The 17,453-nt window shown below is 41.6% G+C and overlaps 1 protein-coding gene across 6 annotated transcripts in view; it reads left to right on the top strand.

Moving 5' to 3' along the window:
- The window catches only part of LOC140733085 (cyclin-dependent kinase 19), a 224,103-nt gene that overhangs the window by 141,326 nt on the left and 65,324 nt on the right, over window positions 1–17,453 (top strand). For 3 of the 6 annotated variants that reach the window (XM_073055915.1, XM_073055914.1, XM_073055913.1), the window contains exon 11: window positions 9,866–9,944. The exons of 1 other annotated variant lie outside the window; for it this stretch is intronic. In XM_073055915.1, coding sequence (XP_072912016.1) covers window positions 9,866–9,944 — 79 coding nt within the window. Of the gene's footprint in view, window positions 1–9,865; window positions 9,945–13,833; window positions 13,848–17,453 lie in introns of those variants that run through there. 2 more of the 6 variants (XM_073055916.1, XM_073055918.1) reach the window with 2 other exon arrangements.

Here is a 17,453-nt window from a genome sequence, read left to right as displayed (position 1 = left end):
TGCCAACAATGGTTGTATCATCAGCAAATTTATAGATGGCATTTGAGCATCACACAGTCACGAGAATAGAGATAGTAGAGCAGTGGGCTAAACACACATCCCTGAGGTGCACCAGTGTTGATCGTCAGTGAGGAGATATTATTACCAATCCGCACAGATTGTGGTCTTCTGATTAGAAAGTTGAGGATCCAATTGCAGAGGGAGGTACAGAGGCCCAGGTTCAGTAGCTTATCAATCAGGACTGTAGGAATGTTGGTAATAAACACGGAACTATAGTCAATAAACAGCATACTGACATAGGTGTTTGTATTGTTCAGGTGATCTAAGGCCATGTGAAAAGCTATTGAGATTGTGGCGATAGGAAAATTGCAGTAGCTCCAGGTCTTTGCTGAGGCAGGAGTTAATTATAGACCAATCTCTCAAAGCATTTCATCATCGTAAATGTAGTTTGTTGTTTTTTTAAGCGTGTTGCACCAGACAGTCAGCCATTCTTGTCTGATGTGTGGTGTCAGGATTGGTCTCCTTTCGGATTAACCGGGTCACGATATGAACGTTCCTGACTTGACCCTTGTATTTTTTATGAGGTCGAGTGGCTAGCTTGACGCTCAACCCGGCACAGATGGAAAGCGTGCTTGGGGGGTGGCCCGACTTGGATTCAAACTCGGGAGCCTTCGCTCTGGAGTCTGGCATTGCGCGACCAGCCAGCCACTGTAAATGTAGTGCCACTGGATGATAGTCATTAAAGCAGCTCACACTACTCTTCCATGAGGTTGAACCCACTCAAGGCACTAGGGTCTAATGCAGTACCTGGGAAGGCTCTAGAAACCTGTACCAACCAACTGGCAGGGCTATTCAAAGACATTTCAGATCTCTCATTGCTACAGTTAGAAGTTCCCATCTGCTTCAGAAGGGCAACAATTATACCAGTGCTCCAAGAAGAGTAGTGTGAGATGTCTACCATATCCCCTTCATCATTCCCCCATTCTCATTTCCCTCTCATCTTATCTCCTTTCCTGCCCATCACCTGCCTCTAGTGCTCCTCCCCCTTCCCTTTCTTCCATGGTTTTCTACCCTCTCCTATCAGATTCCCCCTTTGCCAGCCCTTTATTTCTTCCACCAATTTCTTTCCAGCTCTTTACTACACCTCTACCCCTTTCCTAGTTCCACCTATCACCTACAACCTTGTACTTCTTTCCCTCCCCCCACCTTCTTGCTTTGACTTCTCATCTTTTTTTTTACCAGTCCTGATGAAGGGTCTCAGCCCAAAACGTCAACTGTTTGCTCTTTTCCATAGATGATGCTTGGTCTGCTGAGTTCCTCCAGTACTTTGTGTGTGTTGCTTGGATTTGCAGCATCTGCAGATTTTCTTGTGAATTGATACCCAGATATCCAGCTTGGGTTTCTCCAAGGCTATTCCGTTCCAGAGCTTATCACAATCTTAGTGCAGTTATGGACCAAAGCAGCAAATTTATGAAGTGAGGTGATGGTGACTGCCCTTGCTTCGAGGTAGCACATGACCAAGTGTGGTATCAAGGAGCTCTGGTAAAAGGAAGTCAATGGACATTAGAGGGCAAATACTCTGCTAATTGAAATCTAACCTCACACAAAGGAAGATGGTTATAGTTGATGAAGGTCAATCATTCTAGTGCCATCTCATCACTACACAGTTTCCTCAAGCTACATCCACACTAGACCAGATAATTTTGAAAACACCAGTTTTACGTAAAAACGATAGGCGTCCACACTGTGCGTTTTTGAAAATATCTCTATCCACACTGAAACGGAGATTTCAGTGAATCTCCTCCTCCTCCACATGCGCAGGACACATCTACCGAAAACAAGTGACATGTTTAGTGTCAAATCTCACCATAAAAGTGCGCGTTTGTGTAGTTACAGACTAGAAAAACTTATAACGATGGACTGCTGTTGGCTCTCGTGCAGGAGAACTTAAAAGTAAAAAAAAACAAAATACTGGAGCATATGGCGGCAACCAACAGGAGTTCACGGACAGATTGACCCGGCTGACGATGAACATTGAAATACTGACTAACTCTGTTGCATTAATAAAGCACCTTGTTAAATGTGTAAAACATATCTGCATCAGTGTTAACTTGTATTTCCATACAATGTTACATTAGGCTGTTACACATCTATTGTCAGAGAAGTACTTGCATAAATAGGTAAACCACCTTCATATGAGCAAGGACAGAAAACAGGGCAAAGTGAGTACAGTATACTTATTTATTCAGTAAGTTATGAGTCAAAGTATTTGGTGAGTACATTTCTAACTCTTCTGGCTTCAGTCTTGTTGCCATCTGTTCTGAAATTGTTAGGTTGCGTTCAAGAAAACAATGAACTAGCGCGCTGCCGTCTGTCAACGTTTTCAAAAGTCTCCGGTTACCCCGTCCACACTGATCTGCCCGAGCAGCGTTTTCAGAAATACCCACCCTGGAAAGCGTTCCTGAAAAGCTCCGGTTTTGGGGAACAAAAACGCCGTTTTAGTGTGGACGGAGGGTAAAAACGAAGAGAAAAAGCTTCAGTTACGGATTTATCCAGTGTAGCGTGGATGTAGCATCAGAGAAAGCCTAAGGTATCACCATTTTCTCCTTCTTCATCTATGATCTTCCTTTGTCCTAAGGTCAGATATGATGATATTTGCTGATGACAGCACAATAGTCAATTCCATTCACAAGTCCTCAGCAAATGAAGTAGCCCTTGCCTAGGGCAGAATAACCTAGACAGCAATCAGTCATGGGCTGATAAGTAGCAACTAACTTTTGTTGGGGACTGTGTGTGACTGACTTACCTGCTGAAACCCCAAAAGCTTTTCAACCATTTACAAGGGAGAGGTCAGGAGTGGGACAGACTTTCACCCTATTAATTCCTTCCACCACTTGTGTACGGTAGCTGCAGTGTTCCCTCAGTAGTTTCTCTCCCAGACTACTCCGATATCACCAGCCAAACTTGCAACCTCTGCCACTGAGAAGGATAAGTGCAGGCAGGTTCCTGGGAATACAATCCATTGTAGGTTTCTCTCCAAATCGTATATCATTCTGACGTGGCAGTATATCTCTCATCTTTCATTGTCATTGAGTTTAAATCCTGAAACTTCTTACCCAACAACTATGTGGAAGTAGAAAGACTGCAGAAGGTGGCTCACCACCACCTTCCCAAGTGTAATGAGCAATGGATGATTTATGCTGGTTTTACCACTGACACCCAGATCATGAAAACGAATTTTAAAACACAACAGATTTTGTAGTAAAAGTCATTTGAACGGAACAAATATTTCACAAAAGGATCTTACTATTTGTTTGGAATACTCTACAATATTCAATCCACATTATTTTTGTGTTGATGTCTTTTATGTAATTAATTGCAATTTAGTTCAGCTGAATACTTTGCCCATTCTGTCCATTTCTTCTTTTATCGTTTGTGGCTGTTTACACTGTTGTCTTGTGAATTGTTGGCTGCTATTGTGCTGTCTATTATGGTATTGTCTTGTGTTTTATCCTTGGCACCAAACCACAATCAATTTTGGTTATATTTCACATACTGGCAATAAAGTGATTCTGATTCTGAGAGACAATGTCTGCATTTATTGTGATCAGGCATTTTGGCTAAATTATGATAATTTATAAATGTTATTTAGTATAGGCCCTTTTAAATTATCTGATAGTGCTCATCTGTTATTTGAATTTAGGAGAAATAACGGGGACTGGTTTCCCTGGTATCTGTGAATGCCCTTGTATGCTTCTGAGGAGTTGCACAATAATCCTAAAATAACTGCTTTGTATTTTGCCAAGAGGCAGTTCAGGATGATGTCATAGCTGAAGGTGACCTTCAGAAATGTCTGCTCTGCCTGCACCAAGTGGTGCACTAGAATTCTCATTTGCAAACTATTAAATCACCAGAAACGATGTGATATTTGTTCATGTTGTTACTGACCATGGTTTGACCTGGTGATTAATAGCATTGTGTGTTTGTGTGTGTGCACATGCACATGTGCGAAGGTCATGGACACTCACTTCTGTCTTTTTTTGGACATTGTCAAACAGCTGTGAAATCAATAAACAAGCCCTGCATTTGTTCACCATCATCTTTGGTCAAGTTATTAAGTTAATGTTTAACTTAATGTGATTTTGTAAGTAATTCCAATTTAAGTACATTTTATTCCACAATTTTTCATCTTCCTGTAAAGAAAGAAACTTTTGCCAAAGGAATAGAAAGTGATGGAAATTAAGGCTAAGGAGAAGCAGTTATATTGTAAAAATGCAATTTTGTCATATTTTTATATGCCATTTCCCTAAGTGCTTGGAAAGCTTATCCAGTGAATCACTTACAGACAAAAAGTGCCTTGTTTTAATCTCAGGCCTTTTCTCAGTAAGATCACTTGATGTTGCATTGGTTAAAGTTGAGAAATTCAACATGTCCATGTTGCTGGAATGACATTGAGTAAATAAATAATCAGGCTCTCTCCCTGATAATTGAGAAGCCTGTTAATATTTGCAGTAAAAACAAATTGAAAGAAACACACACTTGGAGTCAAACTCCAGTAAGTAGCCACTGTCTGCAGGGAGGAAGTAGAAGAAAAATCTGGTTTTCCAAAACAGCTGATATTAAACTGACAAATTATTCACAAGTATTTTAAGCCACTACTTAAATCTAATATTTCCAGATATCACATGAACTGTCACTAATTTTACATGATATTACTAACATTGAACTAAGTTGTAATGACATTTTCTCAACATGGTTCATGTGAAATAACATGGAGAAAGTAAGAACTGAAATCCTTTTTAGGTTTATTTCCATTTACATTTATTTCCATTATGTTGAGAAATGCAATGATGGGGAACATCTTTCTTCCCTTATAAATTATATGCTTGTTGGCTAGTTAGGTACACATCTCATTCTGATTTGGATTGAAAATCTGCAATAACTGTTCATAGTGGAAAATTGTTAATAAACACATGATAATATTTGTCATTGAGTCACAAAACAACACAAGATACAGGCCTTTCAGCCCAATAAGTCTATGCCACGGTGCCCACCCAGCTAGTCCTAAGTTCCTGTGTTCAGTCCCTATCCTTTCAAGCCCCACCCTTCCATGTACCTAATGCTTCTTAAGTGACACTATCATTCATGCTTCAACCACTTCCATATATTCACCACCCTTTGTGTGAACTACTAGATGCCCCCTCACCCAAAACCTATGCACCCTAGTTTTAGACTCTCTGACTGTGGGGAAAAGACTGTTATAATTCACCCTATCTGTGGCTCACATAATTTTGTGCACTTCTATATAGTTCCCCTTATTCTCTTATGTTCCAAGGAATAAAGGCCTAATTTGACCAACCTTTCCCTTAACTCAGGCCTTCTAGCATTGGCAACATCCTTGTAAATCTTCTCTGTATTGTTAAACACTTATTTGTGCCACAAAAATATGCTGTCATGTTTGTGTGCGTGTTTTTATTGTGAACACAATTTGTTTCTATGGAGGTATAGTCTGAAAGCTCTATCAAGTTTTTTTTCATTAATACTTTGAGTGCAAGTTATTTCCCAAGTCCAAAGCATCTGCAATAAGTAGCCAGTGCTAAATGAACTCATGGCTCCAATCCCCCATCTGATGAAGAGGAAATGAATCTTAACAGTTCTAGAAATCATTTACTTGTCAATACTTCCTGCTGTTGGTCACACAGCACCTAAGAGAGATATTCCTCTGCGTGCCATTCACTGTAACCCACAATCTGCATCACTACACATACTTGTGACACTGGTTCTCATTCAGAGGAAGACATGTATTTTCCTGTCCTTCAGTAATGTCTATCTGTGCTGCTCTGAATGTGAAAGATGGCAATTATTACAGTAGTGTATGCATGGGTGTTGGGTGTGTAGTGATTAGTACAACACTATTATAGCTTGGGGAGGCAAAGTTCAGAGTTCAGTTCTGGCGTCCTCCGTAAGCAAGTTTGTCCATTTGTTCCTTTGTGCAGGTAGGTTTCCTCCAGGTGCTCCAGCTTTTCTCCCACAGTTCAAAGACATACCAGTTAGTTAATTAATTGTCCCATGATTAGTCTAGAGTTAAATTAGTGGGTCGCTGGGTGGTGCGGGCGGAAGGGCCTGTTCTGCAATGTATCTCTAAATAAATAGATAGATAGATTAATAGCTAAATAAGGTCTATGCAGTATACATATGTATGGGTATATATGAAGGTTCCTAGTCTCTGCCACTACTGACTTAAAAAGCCTGAACCTTTGGATGTATTGCATCTTGAAGAACTGCAGACTGTAACACAAATCCTAGAAGACTCTTGGGGTATATCTTCTGCTTAGCCACTCCTTAAACACTTTCAGCATCTTATAGCTTCTTGGCCTTTTTCTACTACTGAAGGCCCAGCAAGACCACTACTAAAACAATAAAAATATAGCAAACATGTTTAAAGCTCATCCAGAGCTTGACAGCAAATTGTACTTGTAGTCTTTAGACCTGCAGAATGATGCGTTGCAGTGTGTTCTGCTATCCATCAAGAATGATAACCTTATAAATAAATGGGGTGATAGACTGCCTTTCTGTGCAAGATCTGTGCTGAATGTGAATTACATTCCGTTATTCAATTTCATGAGAAATGTGGATTACTGTCATGCACAACCACTCGTCGTGCTCCACGGCTACGGGAGTTGACCATCAAATTCTCATTATGGATCATGATTTCATTTCATAATCAATTTATATACAGAATCAATTGTAGAGCACAAACTACAGAACTGAATTTCTAAGCCATATCCCTGACATATCACCTAGTTCAATGCTTACGTAAGTTATTTTTAATTGTGCTCCTTCATGATCTGTTAAACAATTGAAGTTATCCTTGAAGACTGGATCTAATCTGCTATTATTTTAAATGACAATCCTTGAATTCTCTGTTTTCGTAGAATAAAGAGTTTGCCATGGTGATCGTGGTTGGTATAAATCTGGTGGCTGTCCTCTGAATTCTTTCCATTCTGTGTCTAGGTTTATCATTTTAGTATTCAAGTTGAATACTCAAGGTCTTATATAAGGACAACACTTTTGTTTTGGCTTTCAGTGCCCTTACAATACAATATAGCATTGTTTTATTTTGTAACAGCTTCATAGTACTTGTCTGTATTGGAAAAATGTCAGCTGCATGGCATGAGATAATCCCATCACATTTTCTTCCTGTACTTTGCCCATACCACATAATAGATAACTCTTCTCATTACTGTATAATGCTTCCCTGTTACCAATGACATTTCTTCCTCCAGGCCTTTCTTCCCTCACTCTTTGTGTAAAGCAGCTGACCTCTATTTGAGGCCCTGCCCATTTGCACTAAAAGTGTGATTAGACATTAACAGTAAATTAAACTATAATCAAGCAACAAGCAACTAATTTGGCTGACCAAGCATGGAACGGAGAGATAGACCATATACAGGCAGATGGGATTAGTTTAATTTGGTGTATTTGTTGGCACAGGCATAGTAGGCTGAATAGCCTATTTCTGTGTTGTAATCTTCTATGTTCTTTGTTGTTTTGGACTAACATAAATTCAGACACTGTGCACAATTAAACATTCAGAATAGTATTCTCTCTTTCTCTTAATTAACACGACTATCTGAAAACTTATGAAGTTATGATTTTTGATCCCAAAATGCTCTCCCACTGAAGCATTGATCACCTAACTGGGCTCATTTCCAATACAAGATCTAGTATGGCCATTTCAATGGTTGGATTATCTACATAATGTGTCAAGAAACCTTCCTAGATGCACCTAACAAATTCTGCCCCACTAAAGCCTCTGGTACCAAGGAAGTTCCTGTTAATTTCGGATAAACTAAAGTCACCCACTATAACTATCCCTTTACTTTTACATCTTCCCATAATCTGCTTGCATATCTATTCCTCTATATCACAGTGCCTATTGGGAGGCCCATTGTATGACCCTGTCGTAGTGAATGCACCTTTCTCATTCCTGAGTTTTCCCCATTTTGCCTCACTGGAGAGCCCTCCAGGATGTTCTCTATAAGTGCCACTGTTGCATTCTTCCTAATCAGGACTGCACCTTCCCCCAAACTATTTTGCATCCTTCACTATCAAGTCTGAAAGATCTGAACCCTGGACTGCAGAGCTGTTATATCTAACAAGTTGAGTTATCACTTCTGCCACTCATGCTCCTGTTAAACATTACTATGGTACCTGTTTCCACAAGTTACTGTGTGTTCCAGGCACTTAACACTCTTATAAAACAACACATTTGTAAGTTTCCTTTACATTTTCTCCTTGTCACCTTCAAACTTTGTCCTCCAGTTTTTGACATCACTATCTTGAAGAAAAGACTCTGAACTATTTACCTCATCTATGCCTCTCATAACTTTATCTACCACTATCAGATGGCCCTGCAGCCATTGACATTTCAGAGAAAACAATCTAGGTTTGTCCAACAACTCCTTTTAGCTTATACTCGACAAAATAGCAACATCTTAGTAAACCTCTTCTGCACACTCACATAAACCTCCACATCATTCCTGTGATGTGGCACCAGAACTGCACATAATAGTCCAAATGTTGCCTAAACAAAGTGCTGCAACAAGACTTCTTGACTGTAACACTCAACACCTTAAATGAAGGCAAGTATTGTTATTATTCAAAAATAACACAGGTACATCGAAGTAACAACACTTACAATGCCTCAAAACAAATTATCTTAAAGATTGAACATTTTTGTGAATAAAAAAACCCTACTAAGCAAGAAAAGTGAGAGAAAAAAGAAACCCATTGGGGGTACAACCCCGGAGCCATGCGTCATACAAAAAGCTTCTAAGAATAAACATCAAGCCGCCAAGAAGAAAGATATATCAAAAAAATTTTTACACTTAGATCGTGGAGGAAATCTATCAGTTAACTGAAATGATAGTAATGAACAAATGAGCCCCCTCACTTCTCAAAATCAAATAAAGGTTCAAAGGTTCGACAATTTTCTTTAAGTTAAGACACAGCATCACTTAAGAGAATCATTGTGACAAAGTAGGAGCTGATATATCCTTCCATTTCAACAAGATGGCCCTCCTAGCTATCAATGTAACAAACGCAATAACATGTTGGTCAGACACAGAAATACCATGGATATTTTGAGGAATTATTCCAAAAAGCACAGTTAATTTATTAGGTTGTAAGTTGAAATTGTTGAAAAGACTGACTTCCAAAACTATTTTAATATAGAACATGACCAGAACATATGTGTCAGTGTAGCTATCTCAGTTTTACATCACAATACTTGTCAACATTGGGAAATATTTTAGAAAGTCTCTCCTTCATCAAATGGTAACGATGTACAATTTTAAATTGAATCAGTGAATGACTAACGCAGATCGAAGAAGAGTTAACCAGCTTCAGAATCTGCGTCCAGTCCTCTCATATAAAAGACAAATTGCGTTCCTTCTCCCAATTCTGTTTAATCTTAAGTAAAGGACACTTATCCCATTGTAATAATAAATTATAAATTCTTCCAATAGAACGTTTTTATCAAAGGGTTCATATTCATAATAGTATCTAACAAGTCAGCCTCCATTATGTAAGGAAAATTACTTAAATATTTTGTAAAAAATGTCTTCTGGATTAGCCTAACAAAAAGGACCTTTTTGAAATCTTTAACGTCCAAAAACTTGAGTTAAATTGGATTGACTACAGATAGTTGAATACATTTCAATTTTTGTCCAGTTTTTGGGTATGCTTTGTTTTGATAACACATTTGTACTGTATTTGAGTTCTAAAGTACCGTAGATGCATAAAATCAGAAAAGGTAATTGTGCCTCTCTCCCTTATTTACAGTTTTTATTGTAAATTTTAGTGTATTTGCAGGTTGTCAGATTCCATATCCAAAGCGAGAATTTCTAAACGAAGATGAACCAGAAGAGAAAGGTGATAAGGTAGGGGGAAAATAATTGGATGGAGTTCATAGCTTAATCCAGATTTAAATGTGGTCAAATTGTGCATTCTTAAACTTACTTTGGAATGAATTGTCAGATTACTTGGTTTCCATTCCCACTACTTTCAAAGGTACATTTAATGTAAGAGAAATGTATACAATATACATCCTGAAATTCTTTCTCTTCACAACCATCCATGAAAATAGAGGAGTGCCCCAAAGAATAAATGACAGTTATATGTTAGAACCCCAAAGCCACCCCAGCTCCCCCCTCCCACGCATAAGCAGCAGCAAAGCAACGATCCCCCTCCCCAACAAGCAAAAAAAACATCACCCCCCCTCCCCCCATTGAGCACCCAAGCGTGCAGTGAAGCATCAATAAGGACACAGACTTGTAGTACCTCAAAGACTACTTGTTCACCCGGTAATTCGACATACCACTGGCTCTCTCTCTCCCTAATAAGGGATAAAGAGGTGTCTCTGTATTGCAGCGAGAGGGGAGACATAACAAACAACTCGCTAATTTACGATGTTAAAAGTCTGTTGCATCGCTTTTTCCGAGCTCTGTGCCCAAACAACTCAGGTCTCTAGGCACACACCCAGCAGCCAGCTCTCTACTTTCAATCTTCCATCTCCCACAACACACCGAATTTCTGCAGAGGCACCAACCTTTGGTCGGCCCGTCTCCAGAGCCATGCGATCCCAGAAATCTGAAGGCGAGCTGATCTCCTAGGCCACATCTTTGGCATATTGAATAATGGCCAGTTGTGAAACCCCGAGAGCAGGTCCCATTCCCGCAAAGAATTGAATTCAGCGTGTAACTCCAGGTCAGGGTCTTCAAAAGAACCCTGACAGGGAAAAGTAGAGATATTAAAGATAGAAATAGAGCTTTAAATGTAAGCAAAGGAGTCACCTTTAAGTTTATTTTTAAAAAGCAAAGTTTTAAAATATAAATTTGAATTGCATATAATAGAATTAAGAAAATATAACAAGTTGAACCTTTCTCGTTTAGAATCACAGTGGCATGCAAAAGTTTGGGCACCCTTGGTCAAAATTTCTGTTATTATGAATAGCTAAGCAAGTAAAAGATGGCCTGATTTCCAAAAGGCATAAAGTTAAAGATGACACATTTCTTTAATATTTTAAGCAAGATTACTTTTTTATTTCCATCTTCTACAGTTTCAAAGTACGTAACAAAAAAGGAAAAGGGCCCAAAGCAAAAGTTTGGGCACCCTGCATGGTCAGTACTTAGTAACACCCCCTTTGGCAAGTATCACAGCTTGTAAGCACTTTCTGTAGCCAGCTAAGAGTCTTCCAGTTATTGTTTGGGGGATTTTTACCCATTCTTCCTTGCAAAAGGCTTCTAGTTCTGTGAGATTCTTGGGCCGTCTTGCATGCACTGCTCTTTTAATGTCTATCCGCAGATTTTCAATGATGTTTAGGTCGGGGGACTGTGAGGGCCATGGCAAAATCTTCACCTTGCACATCTTGAGGTAGTTCATTGTGGATTTTGAGGTGTGTTTAGGATCATTATCCTATTGTAGAAGCCATCCTCTTTTCAGCTTCAGCTTTTTAAACAGACGGTGTGATGTTTGCTTCCAGAATTTGCTGGTATTTATTTGAATTCATTCTTCCCTGTACCAGTGAAATGTTCCCCGTGCCACTGGCTACAACAAAAGCCCAAAGCATGATCGATCCACCCTCGTGCTTAACAGTTGGAGAAGTGTTCTTTTCATGAAATTCTGCACCCTTTTTTCTCCAAACATACCTTTGCTCATTGCTGCCAAAAAGTTCTATTTTAACTTCATCAGTTCACAGGACTTGTTTCCAAAATGCATCAGGCTTTTTTAGATGTCCCTTTGCAAACTTCTGACGCTGAATTTTGTGGTGAAGACGCAGGAAATGTTTTCTTCTGATGACTCTTCCATGAAGGTCATATTAGTGTAGGTATCACTGCATAGTAGAACAGTGCACTACCACTCCAGAGTCTGCTAAATCTTCCTGAAGGTCTTTGCAGTCAAACAGGGGTTTTGATTTGCCTTTCTAGCAATCATACGAGCAGTTCTCTTGGAAAGTTTTCTTGCTCTTCCAGACCTCAACTTGACCTCCACCATTCCTGTTAACTGCCATTTCTTAATTATATTATGAACTGAGGAAACGGCTACCTGAAAATGCTTTGCTATCTTCTTATAGCCTTCTCCTGCTTTGTGGGCATTTATTTTAATTTTCAGAATGCTAGGCAGCTGCTTAGAGGAGCCCATGGCTGCTGATTGTTGGGACAAGATTTGAGGAGTCAGTGTATTTATAAAGGTTTGAAATTTGCATCACTTGGCCTTTCCTAAGGATGACTGTGAACAAGCCATAGCCCTAATAAGCTAATTAAGGTCTGAGACCTTGACAAAAGTTATCTGAGAGCTCAAATCTCTTGGGGTGCCCAAACTTTTGCATGGTGCTCCTTTCCTTTTTTTTACTCTAAAATTGTACAAAACAAAAATAATACACTAATCTTGCTAATGTTGCTAATAATACACTAATGTTGAAAAGAATGTGTCATCTTTAACTTTATGACTTTTGGAGATCAGTTCATCTTCTGCTCACTTAACTATTCACAGTAAGAGAAATTTTGATCAGGGTGCCCAAATTTTTGCATGCCACTGTAAGTGATTCAGTGTAAATCAGTAATTGATTAAACTGAACATATCACACCATGTCCTGAGGAATATTGGCTCTCTGTTGTATTGATTGCTATTAGAGTAAAGAAAGGTATTACTTATCATATTTTGACTCCATTTATATATTTAATATTTTACAAAATATCAAAAACCTCTTCCTAGAATGTTCTATAAAATTGCTTTGTTCCATTACGGTTTGGAAGTATTAAGTATCATATCACTTCATTATACAAATTAGACTGCTGTGCATTATTCTTATACTGATTAATGTTTCAGCTCTTCACTGTGATCTGTAATAATTTGGAAGCCACTTATTACCATTTAGTACTGATAGATAAAGAGAAAAGTTTAAAGTGTGAATACTTGTTACATACACCTGTTAGGATGCATTCTCTAGATACCTTATGAGGTAACCATAGCCTTCAGCCAGGAGCAGATGTCATCAGGTGGTTCCCAACCGTCACAGAGTGTTTCAACCCTTAACCACGACACTCTCCAGTTGGTGGGCCAGTACTCGTGGCCAAATCACTGCCCATCTGCTCCTGGCTTCCAGCTTCCCTCCTCTCCCCTACTCCAAATCCAACAAGAGGCTTGTTCTGCCTCTTCCCCCATCCTACAAGCTGCTTGTTTTTTGCTCCTTTCGTCCAGGCCCAGAGCTGACAACAACTGCTATGCTGATTTGGCTGGGGAAACCTCTGCAGCCGATCTCCTCAGGGAACAACCATGCCTGCCATCCCTTGTCTTTGCACGCCTGCACTAAGGGCTGGTACTTTAAGGCCTTTCTCTCATGGGCCTCTTCCCATCCCTCCTCCTACGACACCGTCAGCTCAACCAGAATTATTTTCCGGTCTTCAGTTGACCACAGTACAATGTCTAGGCGGAGGGTTGTGTGTACCACCTCCGGGAAATGCAACCTCCTTCCCACATCGACCCTCATCTCCCAGGACCTGGCCGTTAGCAGCAGATTTGGCTTTGGTAATGATAGGCCTGTCTCCCTCTTTGATGAAGGTGATGGCCTTCCTGAAATCTGTGCCAGCCGTCCTCTTCTTGCATCTCTCTCGCTCTTGTGTGTCAGCAAGAGCCAGCAGCACCTTATCATGGCACCACCTATACCGCCCTTAAATAGAGCTGTTTTACACCCGTCAGTATATGAGCCATGTTCCTCTTTTGACCACAGAGCTTACAGTTCAGGTCCTTTCTCATCCCCCATGTGTACAGATGTAATGGCGAAGGAAGGGTGTCATACACGGATCGCAAGAGGAAGGAAATATGGAAGGGCTCCAGTCTCCATAACTCTGCCCATGAGATCTTGCGCTTTGGCAGATCCCATTTTGTCCAGGCACCCTGGGACACTTGTTCCACTGCCGTTGACATCCGCTTCTCTTCCTCATGGATCCGTACTTCTGCCTGTATCACGTCTCGCCTGATCCTTATGCTTGCGTTTCCCCACTGCTGAAAGTGAACTGAGCCAAGGCCTTGCCGCCCGACGCAGGGGTTGCCGATGATATCTCGCAGCTTCAGAGAACACACTGCCTGCTCTACTGCTGTGTTGGCTGCCCAATTGCGCCCAGATCTTGTTGTAACGCCTGCTTGCTTTACCAGGTCGTCATTGGAATCTCTCAAGCTTAATAAGGCTGTGCATTTAGCCACCTTGAATTCCTCCACAACAGATGACAGGGGAAGCTGCAGCTGCCCGGATCGAATATAAAGGCCCACTGAAGAGAAGCTTGGAGGAACACCTAACCATCTCCGCAGGTGCTTGTTGGATTCTCTCTCGATGCCCTCTATGGCGGTCTTGGGGAACTCGTAAAGTGTGAAGAGCCAGAGAAGCCTGGCCAGAAGGCTGTATTGATACAGCCATGTCCTGAATTTACCAGGAAGTCCGGATTTATCGATCTTCTTCAGCCATTCGTCTGTCTGCTTCACAGCATCTGTGACATTAGTCCCATCTGTCAGTGATGCATTGAAGCACTTCCCCAAGCATTTTATCAGGTTTTTTTCAATGGAAGGGATGACCTCACCCTGAACTTGGAGGCTAAACTTGCTAGTTACTTTGCCCTTTCTGATCACCATACACCTAAACTTCTTGGCCTTGAAGGACATCCTCAGCCAAGTTGCTACATTTTCCATGGTTTCCATTACCCATCTTTCTTGGACATGTGACACAGTTGTTATAGTAATGTTGTCCATGAACCCTCGTAGAGCCGGCTGGGCAATGCCTAACTCCAGTGTCGGGCCGCGGGTTACATCTTCTGCTGATATTAGGAGGTTCATTCCCATAATAAATAGGGTGGGGGGAGATGGTACACTCTGTTGGAATCCCCTTCTGGAGGTCCTGCCAACTAGTTGTGAAATGGGCTGATGTAAATCTGAGTTTGAATCCTCCTAAGTAGCTGGTGATCATGTCTCAAATAGCCACTGTGAAAAGAAAATTGGAATATCTGGAAAAATTAAATAAAACAAAACGGTTAGAATGCATAATAGAAGTTAATCTTTATGGCATAACTCCAACAAGTGACAAATATGTTTTTCCATCTGTGTAAGAACCATCCTTTAGGAAAAAATTTGTTCACAGTCAACAAATTTTGATCTTTAAATAGATTTCCGCAATTTCTATTTGCTGAAACATAATGTCAAATTCAGAAGTAAAGCTACTTGTTTTTCTTCTACACACACAAAATGCTGGTGGAGCACAGCAGGCCAGGCAGCATCTATAAGGAGAGGCACTGTCAACGTTTTGGGCCGAGACCCTTCGTCGGGACTAACTGAAAGGAAAGATACTAAGAGATTTGAAAGTAGTGGGGGGAGGGGGAAATGCAAAATGATGGGAAAAGACCGGAGGGGGTGGGATGAAGCTAAGAGCTGGAAAGGTGATGAGCGAAAGTGATACAGAGCTGGAGAAGGGAAAGGATCATGGGATGGGAGGCCTCGGGAGAAAGAAAGGGGAGGGGGGAGCACCAGAGGGAGATGAAGGACAGGCAGAATGATGGACAGAGAGAGAGAGAAGAAAAAAACAAACAACTAAATATGTCAGGGATGGGGTAAGAAGGGGAGGAGGGACACTAACAGAAGTTAGAGAAGTCAATGTTCTTGCCATCAGGTTGGAGGCTACCCAGCCGGTATATAAGGTGTTGTTCCTCCAACCTGAGTGTGGCTTCATCTTGACAGTAGAGGAGGACATGGATAGACATATCAGAATGGGAATGGGACGTGGAATTAAAATGTGTGGCCACTGGGAGATCCTGCTTTCTCTGGTGGACCGAGCGTAGGTGTTCAGCGAAACGGTCTCCCAGTCTGCGTCGGGTCTCACTAATATATAAAAGGCCAGACCGGGAGCACCGGATGCAGTATACCACACCAGCTGACTCACAGGTGAAGTGTCGCCTCACCTGGAAGGACTGTCTGGGGCCCTGAATGGTGGTGAGGGAGGAAGTGTAAGGGCAGGTGTAGCACTTGTTCCGCTTACAAGGATAAGATGCATCTCTCCCATTTCCCGCACATCTGCCCTCACCCCATCCGCCCGCCACCCTACTTGGGATAGGGTTCCCCTTGTCCTCACCTACCACCCCACCAGCCTCCAGGTCCAACGTATAATACTCCGTCACTTCCGCCACCTCCAACGGGATCCCACTACCAAGCACATCTTTCCCTCACCCCCTTTCTGCTTTCCGCAGGGATCGCTCCCTACGCCACTCCCTTGTCCACTTGTCCCCCCCATCCCTTCCCACCGATCTCCCTCCTGGCACTTATCCTTGTAAGCGGAACAAGTGCTACACCTGCTCTTACACTTCCTCCCTCACCACCATTCAGGGCCCCAGACAGTCCTTCCAGGTGAGGTGACACTTCACCTGTGAGTCGGCTGGTGTGGTATACTGCGTCCAGTGCTCCCGGTGTGGCCTTTTATATATTGGTGAGACCCGACGCAGACTGGGAGACCGTTTCGCTGAACACCTATGCTCGGTCCGCCAGAAAAAGCAGAATCTCCCAGTGGCCACACATTTTAATACCGCGTCCCATTCCCATTCTGATATGTCTATCCATGGCCTCCTCTATTGTCAAAATGAATCCAAACTCAGGTTGGAGGAACAACACCTTATATACCGGCTGGGTAGCCTCCGACCTGATGGCATGAACATTGACTTCTCTAACTTCCGTTAATGCCCCTCGTCCCCTTCTTACCCCATCCCTGATATATTTAGTTGTTTGTTTTTTTTCTTCTCTCTCTCTCTCTGCCCATCACTCTGCCTGTTCTCCATCTCCTTCTGGTGCTCCCCCCCTCCTCCTTTCTTTCTCCCGAGGCCTCCCATCCCATGATCCTTTCCCTTCTCCAGCTCTGTATCACTTTCACCAATCACCTTTCCAGCTCTTAGCTTCATCCCACCCCCTCCGGTCTTCTCCTATCATTTCGCATTTCCCCCTCCCCCCACAACTTTCAAATCTCTTAGTATCTTTCTTTTCAGTTAGTGCTGACGAAGGGTCTCGGCCCGAAACATCGACAGTGCTTCTCCCTATAGACGCTGCTTGGCCTGCTGTGTTCCACCAGCATTTTGTGTGTGTGTGTTGTTTGAATTTCCAGCATCTGCAGATTTCTTCGTGTTTGTTTTCCTTCTAAAGATTTGCTGTCATACCCTGACAGTTTATTTATTTATTGAGATACAGCACAGAACAGGTCATTCTGGCCCTTCAAACTGCACCCCCCAGCAACCCCCCCCCCAAATTTAACCTGAGCCTAATCACAGGACAATTTCCAATGACCAAATAACCTACCATCTGGTATGTCTTTGGACTGTGGGAGGAAACCCATACAGTCACAGGGAGAATGTACAAACTCCTTACAG

Source organism: Hemitrygon akajei, chromosome 9 (assembly GCF_048418815.1).
Source record: "Hemitrygon akajei chromosome 9, sHemAka1.3, whole genome shotgun sequence".
NCBI classification, from domain to species: Eukaryota; Metazoa; Chordata; class Chondrichthyes; order Myliobatiformes; family Dasyatidae; genus Hemitrygon; species Hemitrygon akajei.
Note: the sequence above shows the minus strand (reverse complement) of the source record. Positions and strands in the feature narration are given on the sequence as shown.